We start from the raw sequence: 24,207 nt of genomic DNA on the forward strand, positions 1-24,207 counted from the left end.
CCATTGCTCTTTGTAGTTGGTCAACCTACCTACCTAGCACCTTGTATACCAGTATGTTAACCAATACGGTTGACTTGAACGTTGGTTTGAGGACCCTTAGTTTACACCGGTGGGATATTAGGAGTCTCACCTTGAGTGATTTGTTGTGCCTCTGTAGCTCTCGGCAGAGACTTTCAAGCTTGCTGCGGGCCAGGATGGCACGGCTGTGCTCACTTTGCAGCTGGTCCTTCTCCTTCAACACTTGCGCCTGCCTTTTCTGCAGCAGCTTCAGCTGCTTTTGTTCCGCGCGGTGCTCTTCTACCTGGAGAGACATGAGTCAAAGAAGGAAGTTAAGAAGAGTAGGTTAGGTACCTATGCAGACATAAAATAATACATATTTAAAAATACTAAACATTTAATTTATTGTGTTATGATCACAAAGTATTTTTTTCTCTCCAAAAAGGGCTGTCTTTTTTGCTTTGTATTGCCAATCAGACTATTTCGGAAGTTTACTCTGTCTTAATACAGGCATTTGTTAGTATGCTGGGTTGATGCTTTATGTCAGCATATACAGTTTCTGATTTTGAAACGTGAATACCGTACCCAGAGACATCAATGTGCAATAATATCAGCCGTAGTGGAAGTGACACTGCTCGCCCTTTGACCGCATCCATGACATCATGGTAAGGGTCATCATTTTATTTTTTACCACCAATGACCTTGAAGGAGATCGGCATGGTTGGGATAGACAGCATTCAGGGTGTCTGAGAACCAAGGTGCAGAGCTAGCAGTGCTGGTTTACCTGAATGTGAAAAGCAAATTTTGATATCAGCAGAAGGACTCTTCTCCTAAAGTCAAACTGCTATTCTGTCAATAGTGCCTGGGAGCCACGACACGCGGCAGCTTAAATTAAACACAACATTTAAGACAGATTTGAGATAATGGAGAGAAAAAGAAAAAATGTGAGTGACAAGTTTGAGAGTAGTGGTCTAAATTTGTCCTAGTCCAGGTTGTTTCCACTGTGCCTTTTGTTTCTTGTCAATTTGGTAATTGCAGCCTTTGCCTGTGCCCAGTGAGCTCTGGACACGAAACATGATCTCTGGTGATCACTGAGCCCTTCTCCACCAGATTCTTTCTGGTCTTGGCAAACCTATGTCCAGCATCAACCCACTCCTCAATGCTCGTGCCAAGTGGGTTCAGGGTGGAGTATGTGGCGTTTAGGCATGCTCTTCATCCCGTTCCCCATTTTTTTTTACATCTTTGCATTTAGTTCCTGAACTTCTTGCAAACTAGTATGTTCTTGAATAAGGTTTGAGTATGAACTTGACCTAGTTCTTAAATCTTGCATGTTGATGGCGCAGCAGCATGATCACTGGATTCATAATCTCATTATTTACTGCTATATGCCACAGTAGTGGCAAATAAAAGTTGTAAAAGCAGAAAAAAGTTAGGCTTTTTTCAGCATTTGCTTTGGGATTGCGACTGGAGTTAAGTACGCAGATTCAGCAGAGTGTGATATGCTGGCAAGCAAAGTTGGTCAATGAAATCTTAGCTATGACAAATATTGCAGTGATTATTGGAGTGTAAAAATAAATTAGCCAAAGTGAAATTGATGAGGGCACAGACTGGATTATTTCAGAAAGGAGGGCAAGGATTGGTGCCTAAGGGAAGTGGTGCACAGTTTCAGAGTCCTCTGAGAGGTGTCGGATGTTTTTGAGGTACAGGTAGATGTTTTAATAACAATGCTTACAATGGTATGATGAGATCTGGAGCTTGTCACAGATGTGGTAAAGAGGGACATTGGAAGAAAAATTGTACATGTCAAGTACAACCATATGCTAATGGGACTCAAGTGGTGCCTCAAATGAACCCTAAGCAACACAATGTGTTGACTTAGTCAATGGTCCCAGCCCCACTGACAGCTGCGCAGAATACAAAGCAGTTCAACAGAACTATACCTTTGTTTCCACTTCTTCCACCTCAAATGCAGAATAGTACATTAGAATTTCTACAGCATTTTTTGTTTCAACAAAATTCAGTTCAGCCTCAAGTGAGAAAATTTATGATCAGTGATTTGTTTAAAACATTTGCAGCTAACCTCTGAGTTTTGCAAAGACTGAGACATGCATAATGACAGTGACTGAATGGGGGAGGAGGATTGCATGCTTGGCACAGCCAGATTGGGCCATTTATAGGAGTAGGGAATGGTCATCCAGTATCATTTTTGGTTGATACTGGTGCTACACGTTCCACAGATAGACCGGTCGAAGTTCCTGACCTACCCCTCTAAGGAAAAGAAGTCCAAGTAGTAGACATTTCAAATAACCAAGGGATTTACGAGCTGTCTACAAATGTTCCAGGAAAAATATATTCAGTTAAAAAAACATGAATTTAAGATTATTGAGCCAAGTCCAGTACATTTTTTGGGTCGAAATTTACTATGCAAGTTAAATTGCATAATTTATTGCAAACCAGATGGTGTCTACATTCAAACAAAAGCCACAGATGTAAAGTTCAAACTGAAATCTAGGGAGTGAAGGAAAGGTTATATATTTTAATTCTCACAGAAAAGAACATACCTCCAGCTTTGAGACTGACAGAGGATTGGGATCATTAAAAGTAAAAAGCCAGTGCAGATTACTGTTAACCCAGATGTAATGTATCCAAACATTCCCCAACAGACTTTCATGTGACACTAATGTTGGGATAACACTTGTGATTGAAAAGATGGTGCAGCAAAGCATCTTGAGGGAAGTTGTGGGAATCCATGGAATTAGGCTTGCGAAAACCTAGTGGACAAATGGAGGATACTTCAAGATCTTAGTAAGATATATGCATTATTAGTCCCGTGCTGTCCCATGGTACTGAATCCAGCAGGGATTTTGTTTCAAATTCAAGCAGATTCAGGGTAGCTCACAGTGAATGGATTTGTTCTGCATTCTTCTCCATTCCTCCTCGTGAAGATAGCCAGTATCTCTTTATGATCAGATTTAAAGATAAAGGGGCTTGTTTACAAGCCCCATGCACCACTTTTGCGTCATTTTTAACATGGGAAAAATGACATATGGGTAGCGCAAGGGGCTTGTAAATAAGCCCCAAGGTATTTATTTGTGGAATTATCCCACAAGGGTATACAGTCACCTACTATGTTCTCCCAAGTGCTTAACAATGAATTGAAATCTTTGGAGTTACCCTGTGAGTCAATTTTGGTACAATACATTGATGATTTAATGATTGCAGTGAAAACAAATGAAGTATGTAAAGTTGGACACCCTTGTATTGTTGAATCATTTAGCTAATAATGAGCAAAAAGTATCACCTACAAAGTTACAGTATTGCCAGGCAGAAGTAGATTAAACTTGACATCACATTCAAAAAAGAGTTCGGAAGGTTTCCAAAGATTGCATTGCTGTGGTTTTGAGATTGAATGTGTCCATTACAAAGATAGCAGTAAGGGTGTTTTTAAGGATGACTGCCTACTGTCGCCAGTGGATTCCCAACGTTTCCTTAATTGCAAAGCCATTACAGAGATTGACTCATACGGATGTAGTGGAGTCGGTATGCAGGAATGAAGAATGATTGCAAATCTTCCTGGAGCTGAGGTACAGTTTGTGTACAGGGCCCAATCTAAGAATGCCCAACTATGAAAAAGAGTTTTATTTATTATGTCATAAAAAAGAAAGGTTCTCGCTTTCTGTTGTTGCACAATAGCAAGGTAATGGAAAAAGTCCTCTTGCAATTTTTCTAGAAGTCTAGATCAAGTTGCAGCAGTTTTCCCTTGATGCTTGATATCAGTGCAACTGTTTCTACTGCTTTTAATCAGAGTGATGCAATTGGGTAAAACGTTAAGGGCCTCATTTATGAGGCCCCTTGCGCCGCCGGTGCATCACTTTTTGTGACGGTCAGTGGCGCAGGAGCCTGCTTCATATTTACCAGGCAGCAGTAAGCCACTTTTTTTGGCTTAATGCTGCCTTGTAAATATCATTCCCGTTAACACAGTTTCCTGCGTTAAAGGGGCATGCAATGGGTGTTGCTGGGGGTATTCCCAGCAACACCCTTGGCTTTTTGGCACTGCCCCAGATTTATGAGAAATTGTAAATCTGAGGCAGCGCCAAAAACCTACCCCTCCCCAGGGGAGGCTTAAGGGAGGCACAACAAAGAGAAATATCTCTATTTCTTCTCTTTCTTCCTTTTGCTCTGTGTGCTGCCTGCGTCAATTAACAAGAATCTATTATTGCAAAGGTATCTTCAGCATCGCTGTCTATGTGGGGCTAATTTGTATCTTCACTCCTATCCTCTGCATACATACTTTCTGCTTTCTTAATTCTCCTGGGATCCTGCAGTACAAGCTAGAACGTTCAATCATTACTTTGCACACTCAAAAGAGGTGTTTTATGAGGTCCAATTCTGTTCATACCCATGTCTGATCATTTTTTAGTTTTACAAAAAAATGTCCTACTTAAATCACCTTTAAGGGTTAAGAAAACTTTTATCCATTTATCCGTCGTGGTTTGGGCAAATCAATCCGGCTACAATTTCCAACCTTAAATGTATTAGCTTTTGCATGTTTGGAGACATCATACCTATTTTTGTACTTGCTTTGACGTGCAATTATTTTCTCTGATGCCTTTTCTCTGTCTATTACCACAGTTTCTTTTTTGTTAACCATGACATGGTTAATTTTGTTCTGAGGTTTCTTCCTTCAAGGGATACAAATGGAGATACATTTGTGACACAATTGGGCATAGTGAGATATGCCCAGATAGTTTCTTGTACAACCATATTTGTCAGTATTCATGTTGTTTACGCTCTGTGCAAACACGTAATTTACATTCTATTCATCCTTTCTACCAGTCCATTTGGTCTTGGACAATATAATGCTGTTCTGTGGTGTTGTAAGTGAAATTCCTCTAAGAACTCCTTCACAGTGTCCAAGGTAAATTGTACACCATTGTCTATGATAAATATTTTTTCATAGAATACACATTTGAGAAATCTAACTGTAGTTGCTGTGTCAATTTACTATACGCACTTCAGCGTTATTCAACATGTGTGATAGTCTACCAAACCAGAATGAATCTCTCTTTAACTGACTTGAGATTTAAAGGGCCTATTATGTCTAAATCCAATGTTGTCCAAGGTGAGATAGAGACCTCTACAGGTGAAAAAGGAGGCTTCCTCACTAGTTGGGTTTTATTGAGCTTGATACATTCCAGACATACCTTGACCTTTGCTGCTACCTTGGTGTCCATACCTGGCCACCAGTATTCAGAACGTACCTTATTTTTAATGAGACTATTGCCTAAATGGCCTTCATGTGCAAGATCAATAATATGCTCTCTAATCCGTGCAGTGGGTATTATTTTCTTACTATGGCACAGAGTATTTCCCTATATACTTATTTCACACCTGACCGCCCAAAATGTGTGCATCTCAAAAGGAATACCATTCCAATGTTCTGGCCAACCTTCCTGAATAAGATTGCAGAGCTTGCTCAATGCCTCATAATTTTTCATACAATTTTGTCATTCAACTTAATCTGCACTGAAGAGTTTGAGTACGACTTCTTTGTCCCTTCACTTTTGTGAATGGGAATATCTACAGTTGCCTTGGAAAGGAAATCTGCCATTACATTATGTGGACCTGGTACATGGTGTACCCTGTAATTGTATCCTTCTAACTCTAATATCCAACAAGATATCATGGGCGTGGTCCTCTCTGAATCCTTGGTTGTAAATGCGTATACTAAGAATTGATGGTTGCTTATGATTGTGAAAGGTATACCTCATAAAAAGAACTTGAAATGTCTGACAGCCCAGCAGTAGGCAAGGACCTCCTTCTCCACAACGAATAGTGTTTTTCGGAGCCCTTTAAGACCCTGGAAGCAAACCCTACAACTGCTCCTTTCCATCAACAATTTGTGTGATACTAGCTCCTAGACCTTTGTTATTGGCATCAGTGGTTAACAAAGTGAGTTTGTTAGGGTCAAACCTTCCTAGTGAGGGGTCTTTGGTTATGCTAGCTTAACTAGTTCAAAAGCAGGCTTACAATTGGTTGTCCTAATCATATTGAGAGAGTTCTTTCAGTATATTTTGTAGAGATTCAACAACTAACGCATCATTTTAGACAAATTTGGAGTACTATTGAGATAACCCCTAGAATGACTTATGGTCTGCCACATTGGTAGGAGCTTCTGTTTTCTCAATGACATCTACAAGGCTAAGTTCAGATTTACTACCATCCTGGGATATAGTATGATCCAGGTACTACACTGATCCCACTCCAATCTGGCACGTTTCCTTTTTGATGATGAGACCTGCCACCCTTAGTCTGGACAAAGCCTCTCTCATCATGATATTGTGCTCTTTCTCATCCTTACCATATACTAGAATGTCATCTTAGAAGCACAATGTGTTTGGTACGTCTCTCAATACATGCTGCATTATTCTCAGGAAAGCTGCTGCCATTGAGGCAAATTCAAACGGCATGCACAAATACTGATAGGAACCCAAGGGAGTTACTAATGATGTAAGATGGTTGTGAGGAAGGGTGCAGCTCTACTTGGTGGTAGGCAGATGAGAGATTCAAAACATAGAAGTAAATTACATCCTTGATCAGGGTTAAAACCTCATGGCTCTGGGGAAGAGGGTGTCTGTCAAGTTTGTCAACCCATATGTTTGCATTTAGGTCCCTCAAATCCACACACAGCCTGATGTCTTTTACTGAGGACTTGGTAGCAATTACTACAGGGGCTAACCATTGAAAACCTTCTACGGGTTCTGTAACTCTTAGCCTTAGTAATCTGTCTAACTATTTTCTCTAAGGATCTTGCATTAGGTGGGGAATCGATCTCACTTTGTGGGTGACTGGCTTGGCTTTGGGTTTCAATTTTAAGTGGTGCTGGGAATCCTATAACATACCCAGTCCCTCAGCAAAAACATCAGGGAAGTCATCACACACTGATGGCGCATGTCTTGCTCTAATGAATCTTTTTCTACATGCATTGCCTCATGGACTTTGCTTTATAACAAAACATACAAATTGTCCTTTTAATTTTGTGAGAAGCATTACTAAAAAGTGAATCTTAATTCTGAAATTTCAGGAAATTACAATATGATGAATTTCACTAAACTACAATGAAAGTGATATATCAAACATTACAGTTCTTCTGAAAATTAAATTGAGGTCAATAATTATTTGCTAACTTGTTGAAAAGATGAATGAAATAAATGGGACCAGGACTACTTACATCTTTTTTTTCATCATGTGAATTATGTTTCAGTGTTCACACTTTTTCAGGTACAAGGTACATGAGGGGGAACAATAGGTTGGTAGTTTTTGTACTCTTGTAAAAGTTAGAAAAATGTACATTCATCTTCGAGATGACATATTTAAACAAATGCTCATGGTACTGGCATTAATATATTTTTAAATGAATGAACATGTTTTATATTTGGTATTCTTCAGTTGATGTTGCATTGTGCACTTACTATTTCAGCGTACTTCTTAATTACAACTTCGAGTTTTTCTTCTGGCGTACTCAGCTTACTCAAGCTTTGCATAAGGAGTGTAGCTTCTTTACCTATGACAAGCAAAAAAAAAAAATTTTGTACAGAACACAAATGGAATATGATATACAAGCACGAGATATAATTAACCATGGGCCTTGCATAGAGATGACTTAGTAAGGCTTACATTGCTTTCAATAGATATGTCTGACTGCTATTACAGTAAACCAACCATAATAATATTATATTCTGGCTTCCAATGCAGCATGTTAGTTAGAATCTAGATTTACAGTGGCAGCTGTTTCTATATAATTGCACCAATGTAGACTCTGAGTCAGTTTTACTCCGCATGAGGACTCCTTCAATTAATTTTTCAGTGGGCTCATATTTTCCTTATTGATAGGCTCCCAGCCAGGCAACACGCTCACAGTACAGCAATTAGGTAGCCTAATTGCTGTACCGTGAGTGTGCTGCTGGCCAGGATTGCCAGAACCCTATCAATAGAATAAACAGTGGTTTATAAGTGGAGACTCTAGCCTGACAGTTTACTTCTTTAAAGCATCTTACCAATAAGAATAATATGTGCCCGCTGATAAACTAATTGCAGGAGTTCTCAGAAAGAATAAAATTGAGATGAAAGAAGTGGAGAAATGTAAACTGGCAGTACGGCTAATGAAAGCAATATCAGTATCAAAAGTATTGAGAGGATCAAGATATTGTTATTTAGGTATCCTTAATAAAGGAAATATGTGCTAAAACTCAATGGTGATAAGACCGAGGTTATCGTACTTGGCAAACATAAAGATCTGTGGGGTTCTAGACACTGGCCCAGTGACATGGGTCCACTGCCTACCCCCGTGCCAGTTGTTCGTAACCTCGGCTTTCTAATCGACGAGAAACTCTCGATGCGTCAACAGGCAACTAAGGTCGCTGCAATCTGCTTTAATACCCTACGCTGGTTGCAGAAGATCCTATGGATGCTGCCTGAGTCCACTCGTCGAACTGTTGTCCAGGCTCTTGTAATGTCCCGTATCGACTACGGCAATGTGCTCTATCTGGGAGCCGATAGAGCTACAATGAATATACTCCAGGTTGTGCAGAACTCAGCTGCCCGCCTTTTGTGCAATGTTCCACGCAGAATGTCTGCAACACAAGCCCTGTGTGACCTTCATTGGTTAAAAATTTCTGACCGTGTGGCTTTTAAAACTTTGTGCCTTATGTTCAAAATCCGTCAGGGTTCCGCTCCCACATACTTGCACAATCTTGTTCGGCCATACCAGCCTAATCGTCCCCTCAGGTCATCAAATCAAGCCAATTTTGTAATTCCTAGAATTCGCTTGACAAAAATGGGAGGCCGTTCTTTCGCCCACTTGGGGCCGAAGATGTGGAATGCTCTTCCGTTGACGCTCAAAACGGAGACCAATCTTCTTGCTTTTCGCAAAAAACTAAAAACTTTTCTGTTTTAGTTGGTCAATGTTTTTTGCTTTTCCTGTTTCAGCAACTACCTATCTTTCTTCTTTAGTCTGTCCCTGGCGCCGGGAAACCCTTTTTGGGTAGCTGAGCGCAATACAAATTCAATAAAATAAATAAATAAATGTGGCTTGTCAAAACAAATGATTAAATTCGAAGAAAGTTGAAGGACAGTCTGACTATAATTCCTCTGGCATGTTAAGGGCCTTGAAAAAGCTGGTCACTGTGAAACATTTGTCGACTTGGATGTATATGCGATGTTGAGTTACAACTATTACACTCCTAATTAGTTTTTCAAAGAAGATTTATAAGAAGATTTTAGATATAAGTAATGAATAAAGAAAATATTACAGATTTGAGCTGTGTAAATGTACTGGATATTGTACAAACCACTTTATAATGTGAAAAGATAATACACCGGCTTCCGAGATTAAACTTCTTTAATGTTACATTAATTCAAGAAAACATGTAACTAGTATCAGGCTACAATAATTTAAAGAATACAAATAATCATTATTATTTCTATTCTATTCATTGGGAGACAGTGGCTATGCCAATTGCTAAAATGGCAATAACCTATTGTCACTGGACTGGTTATGTATTCCTCCAGATTTTGATTAAATAATGAAAAGGAAAGTAATAAAAAGGGACAACCCGGCCTAATACTTTGTTCAATATTGTGGTTTTCTTTAGAAGTGTGATTCCGTACTACAGTAGCCTTTACTGCGTTCTGTAGGCATCTTACTCAGGTAATACATTTTTGCTGTAAGTAGATATTTAACATAAAATACTACAAAATATTTCATTCACTATGTCAAATGTTTTCAGTGTCAAACATCATGTTGAGAAATGGACTTTCATTAGCTATGGTTAGCTTGATCACTAATTGGTTCAATGCATATTGATAAAAACTGGACATTGAACACTAAACATGTTTGATCTTTATTAATCGGTTCAGGCATATTTGTCATCCTCTTTCAAATATCTTATGTTCTATTATTTAGAGTGCAATTTCCCAGTAAAAAAGGCTAGTGGGCCTTGCTGCTGAAATCTATGTGTGACCTGCATGTTACGAGATTGAAGTACAGCTGGGCCTATTTATTTTACATTCGACCAACACCGATAAACTGAGTGCCGTTACATTTGGTAACAGCAACACCTGTTGTTTACAGCGATTATAAATGTTACAATTGAGGAAATAGCAGTACAAAAACATGTTATCAAAAGCCCATATACTTTTCTTTACTATTATTCTGCTGAAGGAGCAAACGGATAAAGGTTTGTGAGAATGAGAGGTAAATACCATTTTCAAAAGTTCTTTAAACTTGTTATCAAGTAGTGACATCACATGTCTAGCTGCCAATGTTGCCACTGTATTTAAGAGCACCCTCCGGCCGATCCGGGATTACACCCATAAAAGATCAAGTCCTGTCTGCAGTGTGCAGCCATACATTTTTGCCATTAACCTGCCCCGCCTCCCAATGCCTCGTTGTAACATTGGATGATAGAGGCCTGCAATTTGGGCTGCCATGGCCAACACTATATTCACTCTCTGCCCACTTCTTTTCTTTTGCACATGGAACATGTATGCCTTTTTTATGTCTTGTGGATCATCTGCAACTGCTGTTTGCTGTTCACACGAAGGCTTCTAAACTATACTTAAAGCCTGGATCGAGAGGCCCTATGAAAGAAGGGACTGGGGCTCACATTAGATGCCTGATATGTACTGGCCAACTTGGACAAGCCTGAGAACCAAAACATTTTGGAAAGGTTGAACTGTTCATAACTTGTTCCAGGTCAGACATGAAGAATGCATTCGATTCTTATTTTATCTTTGCATTTTGGAATTTGCAGTCCTGTTTTTGTAAGCAGAATCACAACAATAAGTCACAGAATGCAAAACAACAAAACAACAGAATTAGATAAGCTTTTCACACCTGGCATTGGACGGTTTAAGTGCTCAGAGGATGGGTGCAAGCACATACTTATCATAAAGCATAAAGCAGTGGTTTAGAACAACTACTCACTTTTTAGAACGACAAACGTTCACAACCCACCAACCTTGAAGGACCTGAGGGGTGATTTTTTAATGTAACTAAAGCATCATTTGGTAGCACATTTTCCATTGAATGGCCACTAACTTTGCACAGGCATACGGTTTTACTGATAAAACGATACTGCACGTAAATGGTAATGTGTGGAAATGAGATTTCTGTACATATTTACCATTTGTGCATCACCAATTAAAGTGGCTTTATTTGCTTTGATTCTATTAAATATACTTCATTTTTGCTTTCCTAACTGCTCTATGCAGTCCATTCACAGGTATTTAGATTTTGTTGTGTGTTGCAAAAACACCCTGCGATTGCCATATAATACACTTTAAAAACTCCTCACTTTGCAGAGAAAGAAAAGTAAACACAAAGCCCATGTTAAAAGAATAAGTAGTAGCTTGTCAGAAGACATAGCCTGACATTTGACCTCTGTCTCTTTTAAGCACCATGAATGTGACAAAATAAACACTGAATTTAAAGGTATCTTGATTTATTGCTTGGACTTTCGCGACCCACCGTAAATCGGCTCATGACCCACCATTGAGTTGCAACTCAAAATTTGGGAAACACTGGCATAAAGTATATTATATATGATGCATATATTACAAGCCCCTTAGACTTCTGTTACCTTATATCACCACTATCCTGTGGCTTCAGGCCTGTATATAGCCACAAACCTCCTCTGTAAGGTACATTTGTGTGTACATTATCCCATATATCATTGTGTCCAACTTGCTTCCCACTTATAATTGGTATGCAAGTCCCTCTTCAAGTTATTGCTATCTTCCTATATGACTTGCCTGTTTGTCTATGAGTTCACAATTTCTTTTAGGTTATTTTTGGGGCAGCCTTTTTCCATACTTAATTTCCAAGTAGATTCTTTCATTGTCCATATTTAGAGCCTTATTATGAGTATGGTGGTCCACAGGACCACCGTATTCACAGTGGCGGTCTGACCACTGCCACCACTGCGGATCCACCCACAGTATTCAGAGTGTGGCGATCGGACCAGGATCCCTTGGCGGTCACGCAGCAGAAGAGGGCAGCTATATGCTGGCAGTGCAGCTGTGGCACCGTCACGCATATTATGAGTTGCCTCTCCACCGCCCCTTTTATGGCGGTGATCCCACCATGAAAATGGGGCTGAGATGAAACTAGGGGGGCCCTAACGGAGCCCCCTCTTTTCCTGGGCCTGGGTGTGCATGCAGGGGAGCCTGTGCTGCGCACCCCTGGAATTGCACCCCAGTTCATGCACAGTGTTGCGTGCATGCCACACTGTGCAGGAAGATGCTGCAGGTACTGTCACAACTACATCTGCAGTTAAGGCTCACCTATGAGCCCTATACAGCCGCTGCCATGAGACCACCACAGCACCGCTGGCCCGTTATGGATTACAGTTGTAATCCACCAGCCGGGCACTCAACAGACTTGGCAGGCCAACAGGAGGACCTCCAAACTCGTAATAAGGCCCTAAGTAAGTGAAGTTCTATTTTTTTCTGCTAATAAGGGAGAGGGGATGGAGCCGAGCATTTAGTTTGACTAATCATGTAAAGCAGGATCAAGTCTGATTAACACTTGGATGGGCTACTACAGGAATATACAGTCAATCTGAAAAATGAAAATGGTGCAATTACATGCTAACCAAACCAATTCCCAATAATTAAGATGTGTTGGTTAAGGAATTGCCACCCATCACTTTTTAGTGTCCCAATAAGTATTTATAAACAAAAGGGTATATTCTTGCATTGCCAGTAAGCTCTCTGTACATCTGGGCTCAATTTGGACTTAAAAAATCTGGTTAAAACAAATCTGGAAATTCTTATCATCCCATGCAAAGGGGATTTGGCTTAGTGATGTTGGATGAGATGTTCATTTGAGATAGACCAAAAGTGATTTTCTTCAACAAGGCTAAATAAGTAGGAATCAATGTGTTTCAACCCTTTGCATGTTATAGTATGATACCTGAGGTTGCTTCGTCTAGACTACTATGGCCCTCTTAGATATATGACTCTCTGGGTACAGTTATCCAAACAGTTGTACAAGATGCATGAGGGACCTGTTACATGAGCATAAATTAGTGTAAAAGATGTGGGAGGACTTCAGGCTACTCACTGGTGAGAAATTATCCAAGTTCAGATTAATTCAGCTACACAAATGGGTTAATTGTTCTGATTTTAAGCCACCCCAATTAGAGACACAATCTTTTCTGAATATTTTTAAGGCAGAAGAAAACATGGGGAAAAGATCTTCCAAGATTTATGAAATACATCAAGCATTTGTGAGAAAATGGAGCCAGAGTTGTCAAGCTTTAGGGCTTTAAACTAAGTTTGGTGGTCCTCCTGTCGGCCCGCCACCGCCGCACCAACAGGAGGACCACCAATCTGGTTGTGTGCCCACCCGTCAGAATATGAGTGTAACCAAGTGTGGGCAGGCGGCGCTGCAGCAGTCTCACTGTGGCAGCTGCGTAAGGCTTATAGGAGAGCTTTATCATCGGACTGCCACCGTGACAGCGCCTGCAGCACAATCTTGCACAGTGTGGCATGCACCATGTTGTGCATGTCACACCATGCAGGAAAAGGCGTACAATTCCAGGGGAACACAACATGTGCTCCCCACGTGCACCCCAGGCCAAGATCCGGCCCTGCTAGGGCCCCCTTTCCTGCATGTCTGCCATCTTTTCTTGGCAGGCTCACCGCCATGAAAAGATGGTGGATATGTAGCTTGTAATATACTTGTCGGTGCTGGCATCGGCACTGCCAGTATATTGAGGCCTGTTGCAGACTGCTGGCGCAGCGAGATCCTTGATTCCGGCGGGGCCGGCGGTCTTGTGGTGGTCCGAATGCCACACGCCAAATACAGCAGGTGGACTCGCCGGGGTGACAGTGGTTGGACCGCCACCGCAGACTGGCAATAAGGCCCTAATAAGGAAAACTCAAACTTTTCAACCTCTAGAATTTTTCTGTGTGTGAAGATAAACTTATCTTACAGGGCAACCCGCTCACACTCCAAAGTAAATCAGCCCTGGTTCGTATAACTCTATAAACTAACATTGATGTTTTACTTCTGCTTTTTTCTTATGGAAGGTTTTTTGTCTGCACAGTAATGTCTCACAATGACATACAAAATTATTAATTTCTGTAAGATTTTACTAATTAAATGACCTTCTGTTTCATTAACTGATTTTTAGAAACGTTATGTTTTTTATTTCTTAAGTGCATGGTTGCTTTGGTCTTATTTCTCTTCTAACAGATTCACTTTTCTCTGTGGAAAATCATGTTGCGTATGCCAGACCATCAAGGATGAACCAGGTATTCCTCGCAGAAGTCTGTTTACCTACTAGTAACCGATTATTTTGGGCATTTTAGGAACTCAGTGACAGCTCTCAGTAAGATGGCAGCCTGTTTCCTCACTAGTTTAACAATCCAGCTTCCTACAGTTAGTCTTCTTGCTCGTGTCTTCTTGTGTACATAGCATGTTGAACAGTCTTGGGTTTTAAAAGCGGAATAGCGCACAGTCAAAGAGACTACTGCGACAATACAGCCAGCTTTGATATCCTTTAACAAAATCTCCCTTTTCTGATTGCATAAATCTAGCAATGTTCTATTGTGTCCTACCAATGGTTTGCTCTCTTTCACAATACCAGATGGCAAATCCAACTTCTACCACACTTCATACCCTTTTTTATATATTCCTACAAATCTGGGTCCTCTCAGTCTGATATTACAATGGGTAACATTTGAAGATGTGAGTGGTTTATTTGTGCATTGAGAAATGTATTTAAAATAAAGGGTCTGTTTTATTGTTTGGCAGGCAGACATTAGGCCCAGCACCTTGACGGACTACCACCCACCCTATTTTGAGATCAGCGCCTACCCTGCCCCTCCTGTCTTACACCACCCACTGTGGACCCTCCTGAGAATGCACAGAAAGTTTGGTGAGTGGTTCCCTTGTTTTATGTGGTCGTTCACCAACGTTTTTGTTTTAATAAAACAAATTCCAAAAGTGGAAGTTTGTTTTGGAAAAACAAAAAATACTTATGACCCTGACACCTTGGGAGTTTTCTGCCAGGACAAGGGGTCATTTGTATTTTCTTTTCTGGTCAGGTTTGACGATGGTTCAAAATAGAACGAGCAATCTACAGTCCACCCAATTTAAAACAGGGGAGCGGACTGAGAGTTTTTAAACAGATTGCTCTGCCACATTTGGTGAAAATGCCTGTCTGACAAACTATAAACCAGGTCCTAAATCTTCACTGGGCTTTTCTCATTGTGCTACCATCTCAACTGGCATGCCTGTGTAAATCTATTGCTGCTTGTATGCATGGCTCCAGCCCATAAAAAGAGTGAGGTAGTGCCTTTTATTTGAAATAGGAATGACAGAACAAAGTTTGGGTCCAGTGGTGTAAAGATAACTTTACAGGTGCTGAGATTCAGCAGTGCCTGAATGGTGAGCTGTGTCAGAAGTGGTGGAAGGAAGTGTTGTGGGGGAGAAGATTATTCAGAGCTCATACACCATGAGAGGGATAGTGAATGCCTAAAATAGCTGGAGCACCATGTTGCTGCTGACCAGGTAGAATAAGGCTGCTCGAAATACCACCCCCCCCAACATCTCACGGAGAGAAACACTGCAGTAGAGTATTACTTTTAGAGTTATTGCTTAACTGACCTATCACCAAGTAATGGATTAGTGCTTTGTTCCTGGGGCTGTCAAGTTACCCCTTAGACTGCTCCAGAATGCAGCCTGTACATTGATTTTAATGCATACAAATGTCATCATACTGACCCTCTGCTGACATTCTTGCACTGTAATTGAAATTGTATTTATATAGCTCTTACGACCCATGACGGGGTGTTGAAGCGCTTTTTGGTGAGTAGCATGCTGCTCCCAAACCCAGTGGGTGGTGAATTAGTATAGGGAAATATGAAATTAATTTGAGCGGTGAACATGTGAATCTGTTAGATGGATTGAAGGATAGTGGAGGGATAGAAGACGGAAGGGTCTAGAAAGTGTTTATTTGGAGATCACAGCAGTAGGAGGAAGTTTGGGATAAGTAAAAGAGAGATGGAGGAAGAAAGATTCTGTAGAAGTGGATTAGGCAGAGATATGAGTTATTGGATGAGTCTAGGAGGGATACATGAGGTAAGTGTTTAGAATGTCTTGCTTGGGAGATCTGAATAGTAAAAGAGGTTTGAGATGATGCATAGAGCAGTGGAGGAAGGAAGAGTCTAGAAAGGGTTATTTTGGAGATCGCAGTAGTAGAATGGGATTTGGGTGAGTCAGGGAGTGTAGGCAGAGGATATATTGAGAGAGGTATAGGGTGAGAAATATGGTAGTGCATTGGAGAGAGTAGTGGAATGAGGTTTGGAATGAGTCAGAGAGTGGAGGTAGAGTATATATTGAGAGGGGTATAGTGTGAGATATAGGATAGTGCATTGGCAATGCTGAATTATGAGTTAAGTAATACATATAAAGATAGATAAGTACATCGAAGGTATAAGCAAATCATCACATTATGTGGCACTAAAGACCTTAAGCATTGAACATCAAAATAGCTATGGTGCATCTCCATCATTTCTGTTGGCCAAGCTCCCCTGCTAAAGCCCTCTCGGACATTGAAGTCGGCTTACCAAGTTCAATTGAAAAATCACTGCTTCTGCAAACAAGGCTAAAGTTCCTAGCACCATAAACATGAAGGAGTCGTCCATGACATATTCAATCTATCCAGAACACCTTCAGTTTCGTAGGGGTTTGAAAACTTTGCAGTTCATGTGCAGTTTAGCATCATGGGGTGAAAGTGTTTTCTACAAAAGACGAAAAACATGACATATCTTAAAAGTGATAGCTGGTTTACTGTTGATATTCTAATGCAAGTATCCCCTATTATATCCAGTGTGAAGCATTGCATGCTGGCAGCCCTTTGCACAGTTAACACTGTCTGCTCTGTTCTTGGTCTCTGCTAGGACTATACATTGACTGACCAATGCAAATGCATCCTTGAATTATGTACCCAATACAGGCTGCTTAGAAGCGATTGCTAAACAGCCTGCGTGCTGCAACATAGTATCCCTTATCCACCATCCAGTTAGCAATAGGCTTTCTAAAACAAATATTTGTATATTATTTTGTCTCTATACGGGGTAGTATGGGCGGTGATAAAATGACGTGTTGCAGCCATAAAGCTGAAGGGGACCAGCCCAAAGTCTATCGTGGAACAGGGGACATTCGGCTCATAATGGGCAGTTTGCCACTCTACCCCACTGTCTTCCCAATCACCCACGTACTCAAGTCAGGAAAATGGTTGCCAAACAGGACCTGAACCCAGTCTAAAGATTTTACCCAGGCAGATCCCTGGGGACATATTACACTGCATGTAGCAGTATACGATGCGTTGCAGTTTTGTTTCTCCTGAACATTCTGAAAAGCAGATAGGGGGACAACAGTGCAACTCTGCATGGAAAAAGGCCACTTAGCGCTTGCAAGGTATTATGAGGGTCAACTTGAAGCAACTGCGGAGCACATCACTGGTTCCTCAGAAAATACCATATAGGCTACAAAAGAGGGAAATGCCATCTTCAGGACATCCAGAAAAAACAAAAAGGTGGTGGGTGAAATTTTTGCATTAAACCCAGCCATGGGTCGCTATTCAGGGCCATATTTCAGCCCATTGTTTTTTGTTCAGTGAGTTACTGCAGACAGAGTCCAACCTTATGCAAATGAGGTTCCAATAGGAACAGTGGAGCCAGACCTAGGGGGAATCTGCCTCAATGGATGATGCCTCTCTGCTGATCCTGGGATTTTGCCAGATGGCCTTCAGTTTGCTGATGTTGTGAGGCAGCTAATAGATACATACAAAACCTTTGTGATAAAAAAACTGGGAACTTCAGAATACACAACTGAGTTATTACATTGTGACCGAAATACTGCTGTTACAAGTCAAGTGAAATCAGCTTTATAAAACCAGCTTTGGATGAGGTGTGTTTGTGTGTGAATAAGAATTCTCATACAGAAAAAATCAGAATAAAGCACATTTAGAATACAAAAATATAAAATAACTAAATAAATACATAAATACACCCATGTCACACTGCAAACCAAGTAACCACATTGGGGCTATATCAAATAACGATCAATGCCACATGGCTTATGAATAGCACAGACCTCCTGATTTCTTAGCCTCTTTGAACTTTTGGGTGTATCACTGTTGTCTCTTTCTTTTGTATCGTTCCCCATTTCCCATGGTCATGCAGCACTCAACTCCTTTCGTACATCTGGTCACCTACCCGTCTCAAAGACTTGCAAGGGCTGAGTTATATATTTTTAAGTCACTACTTACCCAGTCCTTTCAGAATTTTTTTCTCCAGTTTGTGTTCTTTGTTGCTGCCAGCCTCCTTGGGTGCTGAGGCTTCTCCAGAACCAGCCTGCTCTTTCTCTGCCTCATCGCTTGCCTCTTCACACTCTGCATCCTCAGTGACACTTGGCTCCTCCTCCTTCAAATGACATGTTCCTGCACCAGTGCTGGCCTGCTCCTCCAGGGTGGTGGAGGGCCCATAACTTTGGATAATGTCCTCCAACTGTCTACTCAGTTCATCTGAAAGATCTGAGGCAGCACTTGTTGTCTTATCAACATTTTCATTCTCATGGACCACCGCATCAAGAAGTAGGGCTTCGCTAATTTGTTCCGGAGGGATATTTTGGCTCGGGTCTTGTTTATCAGTGATGTTTATTGGTGCTTCAGGGTTGGGGTCAGACGACTGGTTTGAGCTGTCCATGCTCGAGAAGGATCCTGTCGGAAAAAATAAAGCTACTGATTAGAAGATGAGATTATTAAGGTATTTAATAGAATTAAGCAGGGATACACTCAGAATCCAACGCTGAGTTTAGTCTAGTAAAAAAGATGTAGTTTTGTGGCATGAAAAGGACACTTTTCCTATAGAGTAAGCATCATGTTATTCTGTGTGTCCTTCTGATTCAGGATATGTGCATAAGGTCAGTGCTAAATCTGTGCCAATGGTTGCAGGTCCCGGTGACCAAGAATTAGTTCTCATCATCAGACTTTAATCCAGTGCAAGAGACAGGTGGAAAAGGGGGAAGGAAGGAAGAAACAAAACATAAGGAATCAGTGTCAAAGTGAGAAGGCAGGGATGAAAACAAACTTGCAGAAGTAAGATAAACAGAAAATAAGTGTTGTGTGGTGGAAAACAAAGCCATTTTTTGGGCGAATTAAGCACTGATTGCAGTGGTTTCCAAAGTCATTCCCACCTGTAATGATAGTATACGTGGAGAGACAAGATTTTGAATTATAATACATACAGTGTTAAACGGGTAAGATTGAATATTGGTGATGGGTTTCACTGAGGGGTTTTGGATGACTTTTTGGGTAAAATGTCATGAAGATTGGTCAAACGACATCAAAGTTATAGGCAAGTCAAAAATGCTTTTCCTAAGGAAACCAGGTACTAACTATAACTACCTACTGGCAACAGCCTGTAGGTAATATATACGAATATATGTAGCTCAATCATAGGAACTGGGTTAACATATTATTTTTAATTAGGGTGATGCAGCCTGCCACCGAGAAAGGGAGGGACTGCCAAAACCCCTTTTGACCACACACTGGTGAGAATCCCCTCATCAAGGTCAGTAGGTAAATGGCAGATGCAAATGCCCTGATATCGAAACATGTGGGGTTGCCAAGGCAAGCGTATATTGTTTAGTGTGGACACTGGGTCTGCCATTGTGGGGTTGAATGGGAAGAGGCATGATTTGGTCTAGTTGACCTTCAGACCCGACAGGGCAACAAATGTGTTAAAAATGGAGGCTATGATTTCTGGTATCACAGTGACATCCCTAAGATATACCAGAAGGCCATTATAGTACAGAGATACAGAGTGTAGGGCATCTCCAAGCGTGATTCCCTAGGTGTGGCTACCGGCATAGAGTGCTAGTGACAGCGGTTTGATGGCTGGTAAATAAAAAAGAAGGGTAAGGGGGCAGCCTTTGTGTGTGCCTCTGGCAACCAGAAATTGGTCCTGGTTTTATCTTGTGGTAATTGTGTGTGAAGAAATTGTGTGAAGCTTTGGTAGCAGCAGCCAAGCCTCTTTCCCTTTTTTTCTGGCAGGTGTAGCATACAATACAAATTAGCTTTCCCTAGATTGCTTGTGAATTTACAACTGGTAAATATGGTTTTACAAGATATTTTTCCATTCCACATGGTTTAACTTGCAATTGCGCGGTGTTGGTGCATTGTTACCACCCTGTAACATTAATTTTGCATGTGGATTTACTACCCCCGTCTGTAACACTGTGGGGCATATTCTCAAGCCCCTATTGCCACAACAACGTTGCTTTCAGTGACATTGCTGTGGCAATAGGGGCTTAGCCCTATTCACCAGGCAGCGTTAAATGGTTTAACGCGGCTTAACAGTGCCTTGTGAATAGAGCCCCCTTCACGCTGTTTTTAGCATGAAAGGGGCATGCAGTGGGTGTTGCAGTGGGCGTTCCACCGCAGCACTCATTGAGTGTGAAGCTACCTCCTATTCTCAAGGGCAGGGTAAACAGGAGGTAGCGCCAAACTTAAGACCAGGACAAATCTGGTCGTAAAGTGGCGAAACGAGGAGAAATGCTTTATAGATTTATTTGCTTTATGTGTGCTGCACGAAGCAGCACACATGTAAGTTGCAAACTGGCATTTTCGGTTTGTTTATGTGCAGGAAGGGACACCTTTCCTGTACATAAACAAACCTCCCTGCTCCCAGACACCCTTGCACTTTGGTGCAAGGGTGCCTGCGTTGGCGCTAACTTGTGAAACTTAGCGTCATCGCAGGGGGAAACGTGAGGCAGCACCATGTCCTGAATAGGGTGCAGCCTCGTGTTTCCGAAGTGGCGGAGAGGGGCGTTAAGCCAAGCAGGCTAACGCCTCTTTCCGCCACTTCATTGAGAATATGGCCCATAGTTTTCATATGGATTTACCACCCAGCCAGTACTGGGCAACTTATAATTAGGATCTAAGTGACTTTCTAAGAAGCAAATGGAATAACTTATATTTACTGAGGATGTAGGGGAAATGATGTGGCCACTGGGAAAGCCATTTTCCACATAGGAAAAATGAAAAGGCATCTTTGTGTCACATATTTGTATGCTGAATTTTTCACATCTTTTTAACATCTGCATAAATGTTATGCATTGGCCTTCTCCAGGAAATCTGCATCTGTAAATCCCTAAATAATTGGAAATCTTCTCCAAATGCGGAAGTAACCCTGACACAAAGAGTTTCAAGTTTCGACAGTATCGAATTGTCAGGCCTTTCTGTGATGTCGTTATCTTTACAGATGACAACATGTGAATGCCTAGAAATAGACGATGCACCACTATTGGGCTTTAAAAAGAAACACAAACACATAAAAGTCTCATCAGCAGCAGTCACCCAGAGGTGAACCAGTTTGCAGAGTAGCAGTTTAAGTCTTATCCATTCACAATCAAGTGAAAGGTGTGCATGTTTCTGTTTCCCACAGCCTTGTTACATTGAGCATGTTCGGTTCCAAAAGGCACCAGTTGACTGAAAGCAGCTGCCGCACATACAAACATTCTTCACTGCGGCTATCCCAGGAATGGCTCCCTCTCCTCGCTGAAGATTTGGAGGGCTGTCTAAATTTAACCCACACTGCCTCAACTTCTCTAGAACGACACATGGCACTTGCTGTCGAACCAGGAGCTATTTTAAGCCCTTTTCTAATGCGTCACGAGGCTGGTTACACTATCAGTGAAAACAGGGGTAATGGAAATGTCAAACAATATAACAGCCAGACAGACGAAATATGACCTAAAACGCACGCCTCTGCCGGGACACCACGCTCATAGGGATACACAACGGAGGGCTGGACTCTTTCCAACTTTTGAGGCCTACCACATGCATGCCTGTCCTCGGGCCAAATCTGCATGCATGTGGGTGTCTGTTAAATGTATTAAGGACAGAAGGGCCATTCGATCGTACTTTTCGGCACGAGCACGCATAAAGTCAATTTTGTACATGTCACCGAGACTCTTCGCAGTTTCACAGAAAGGTTTTATTTTTTTAATTAGTTTCCAACTTTAAAGTGATCATATTAGAAAACACGGCATTTCTTATTTCTAAACAACTACCATCACAGAGCGATAGGAAACCGCAATATCCACCCAGGTGTTCTCCGCTTTCCAAGTAACACCAACAATTCTAATATTTTTGTATTTTTAGGTCTCTCATAAAAGCGAAGTCACATTTTGCTTTGTCATCTCTGCTACAATGAGGCTCCTTCTAATAGAAAGATGGCATTGAAAGATACCGTGTGGAGCTCAAGATTTGTCATGTGTTGTAGGGCAGAAAATAACATTATGCTTAGAATTCACATTTGCGGTTCAGTAGAAACACGCCTGAAAACAAAGTCGAAACTTACCGGGCAAAATGAAGTCTTCAGCCAGGGAGACGCAGCAAGTTCTCAGGGAGCTGTTGGAAGAGACAGACACGACTCCTGACACTGCAGTACAGTGGCAGGGAGTGGGGTGGGGTGGGAGGGGTGGTGGAGAAAGACAGGAACAGATGACAGACAGAAAGAGGAGGCCCAGAACAAAATGATGTGACCTCACACAGGGTGTCAGGACTGAAGTACCCTGGATTTAAAAAAGGGGGGTGGACACACGCACCAGGGGCAGGGTAGCGCTGGTGTGCTGAAAACAAATGTTATATTTATTTATGAGACTTTTATATCAGTGCATTACCCCCTCGTTCCAAAAATTTGCATATGACAGTGGGACATTATCAATGTGTGTATGTATATGCACATGTATATGTAAGTATATATAGATATAGTACCCCCTGCCATCCATCATCCGGATATTGCAAGTCACCGAGGAGTTCCATTACCATATACAGGAACAAGGCCTAAGGCAGAGTTATCACATGTGGCCGAGGGTACTTTATTCATTAAAATGCATGGTCACACCATCACCTTTTCCACAAGCCACTTAAATCCTTGGTGCTTAGCTCTTTCATATGAAAGAGAGGGTATGGTTTACAAACATGAAGAATAAAAAGTAGAACATCTAGTTCAAAAGTAAACACATTAAAAAATCTGATTTATGAAGAAAAACATTGAAAAAGTTTAATCGAAGTCAGTTAAAAAAAGGCACAATAGCTAAGAATATGTAGAAACACACAGAAAGATTCTAACTTTTCTATACATGCCTGAGTGCAAAAAATAAACATTTTGCCACAAATATTTCCTTTCTGCTTATACAACTAGAAAAAGAGAGCACAAGAAAGAAAAAAGTTTCATTTTGTTCCTTAAATAGATGCTTTAGTTATGCTCCTTAACCTGACCTGCCTTTCCCCTTCTCTGCTGGCTCTGGCAGCAAGTATTGTGATGTCAGAACTCAACTGTAATACGCTATTACAGTTGAGCTCTAAAGTAATTTCTTTATGATAGGCAAATGGGTGTATCACAAGCCACCTATTGTAAATAGATTATGTGGGATATGTTGGACCTGGCTCATTTCAAGGGTCAACCCCGGATGTGTGCCTTCTGTTGCTGAATTTGTTTTTGTTGGCGTTAGGACTCTGGGCACTTTACCGAAGCACAACTGTGTGGCAACCTAAAAAAAGATGGATTTAACTCAGGTCTGTGATTGGGGGCGAATGTTTGATTTGTACAGAATTCTGTCCATCAACTGTTCTTTTTGCAACTTTCTAAAAGTGGCATTTTCAGAATTGCACTTTAAAATCTGACTTCACCATAAATTGGATTTTAAACTGTGATTCAAGAGACACCAGATTTGAAGGAGTTATGTCTTCCCAATTGGTAGTTAGTTACACCTAAAAAACTGTACTACGGTAATCCCAATGACACTCTATGGGAGATATAGGCCTTGCAGTAGCTAAAAACGAATTTGAGAGTTTTTTCCCACCAGGACACGTAAAACATAAAATTACATATCATGCCTTTTAGATACATTGCACCCTGCCCTCTTGTTTCTCCAGTGCCTACCTTAGGGGTGACTTCTATGTAGAAAAAGGGAAGGTTTGGGCCCTGCACAACATTTTATTTTGCCAGGTTGAAATGGCAGTGTAAACTGCACACACAGGCTCTGCAATGGTATGTCTGAGCCATAGTTATAGGGCTACAGAGTGGGTGGCACAATGAGTTTGTGGCTTCAGGTCGGTGCAC

At 41.2% G+C, this 24,207-nt stretch overlaps 1 protein-coding gene across 1 annotated transcript in view; it reads right to left on the minus strand.

Annotated features, from left to right (window-relative positions):
- The window catches only part of TXLNB (taxilin beta), a 72,143-nt gene extending 49,588 nt beyond the window's left edge, over positions 1 to 22,555 (minus strand). The window contains exons 1-4 of the mRNA XM_078649373.1: positions 22,441 to 22,555; positions 18,345 to 18,794; positions 7,470 to 7,561; positions 131 to 301 (exon numbers count right to left, since the gene is read on the minus strand). Coding sequence (XP_078505499.1) covers positions 131 to 301; positions 7,470 to 7,561; positions 18,345 to 18,780 — 699 coding nt within the window. The 5' untranslated portion in view covers positions 18,781 to 18,794; positions 22,441 to 22,555. The remainder of the gene's footprint in view (positions 1 to 130; positions 302 to 7,469; positions 7,562 to 18,344; positions 18,795 to 22,440) is intronic.
- Between the last annotated feature and the right edge of the window lie 1,652 nt (positions 22,556 to 24,207).

The sequence above is a fragment of the Lissotriton helveticus genome, chromosome 6, assembly GCF_964261635.1.
Source record: "Lissotriton helveticus chromosome 6, aLisHel1.1, whole genome shotgun sequence".
NCBI lineage: Eukaryota > Metazoa > Chordata > Amphibia > Caudata > Salamandridae > Lissotriton > Lissotriton helveticus.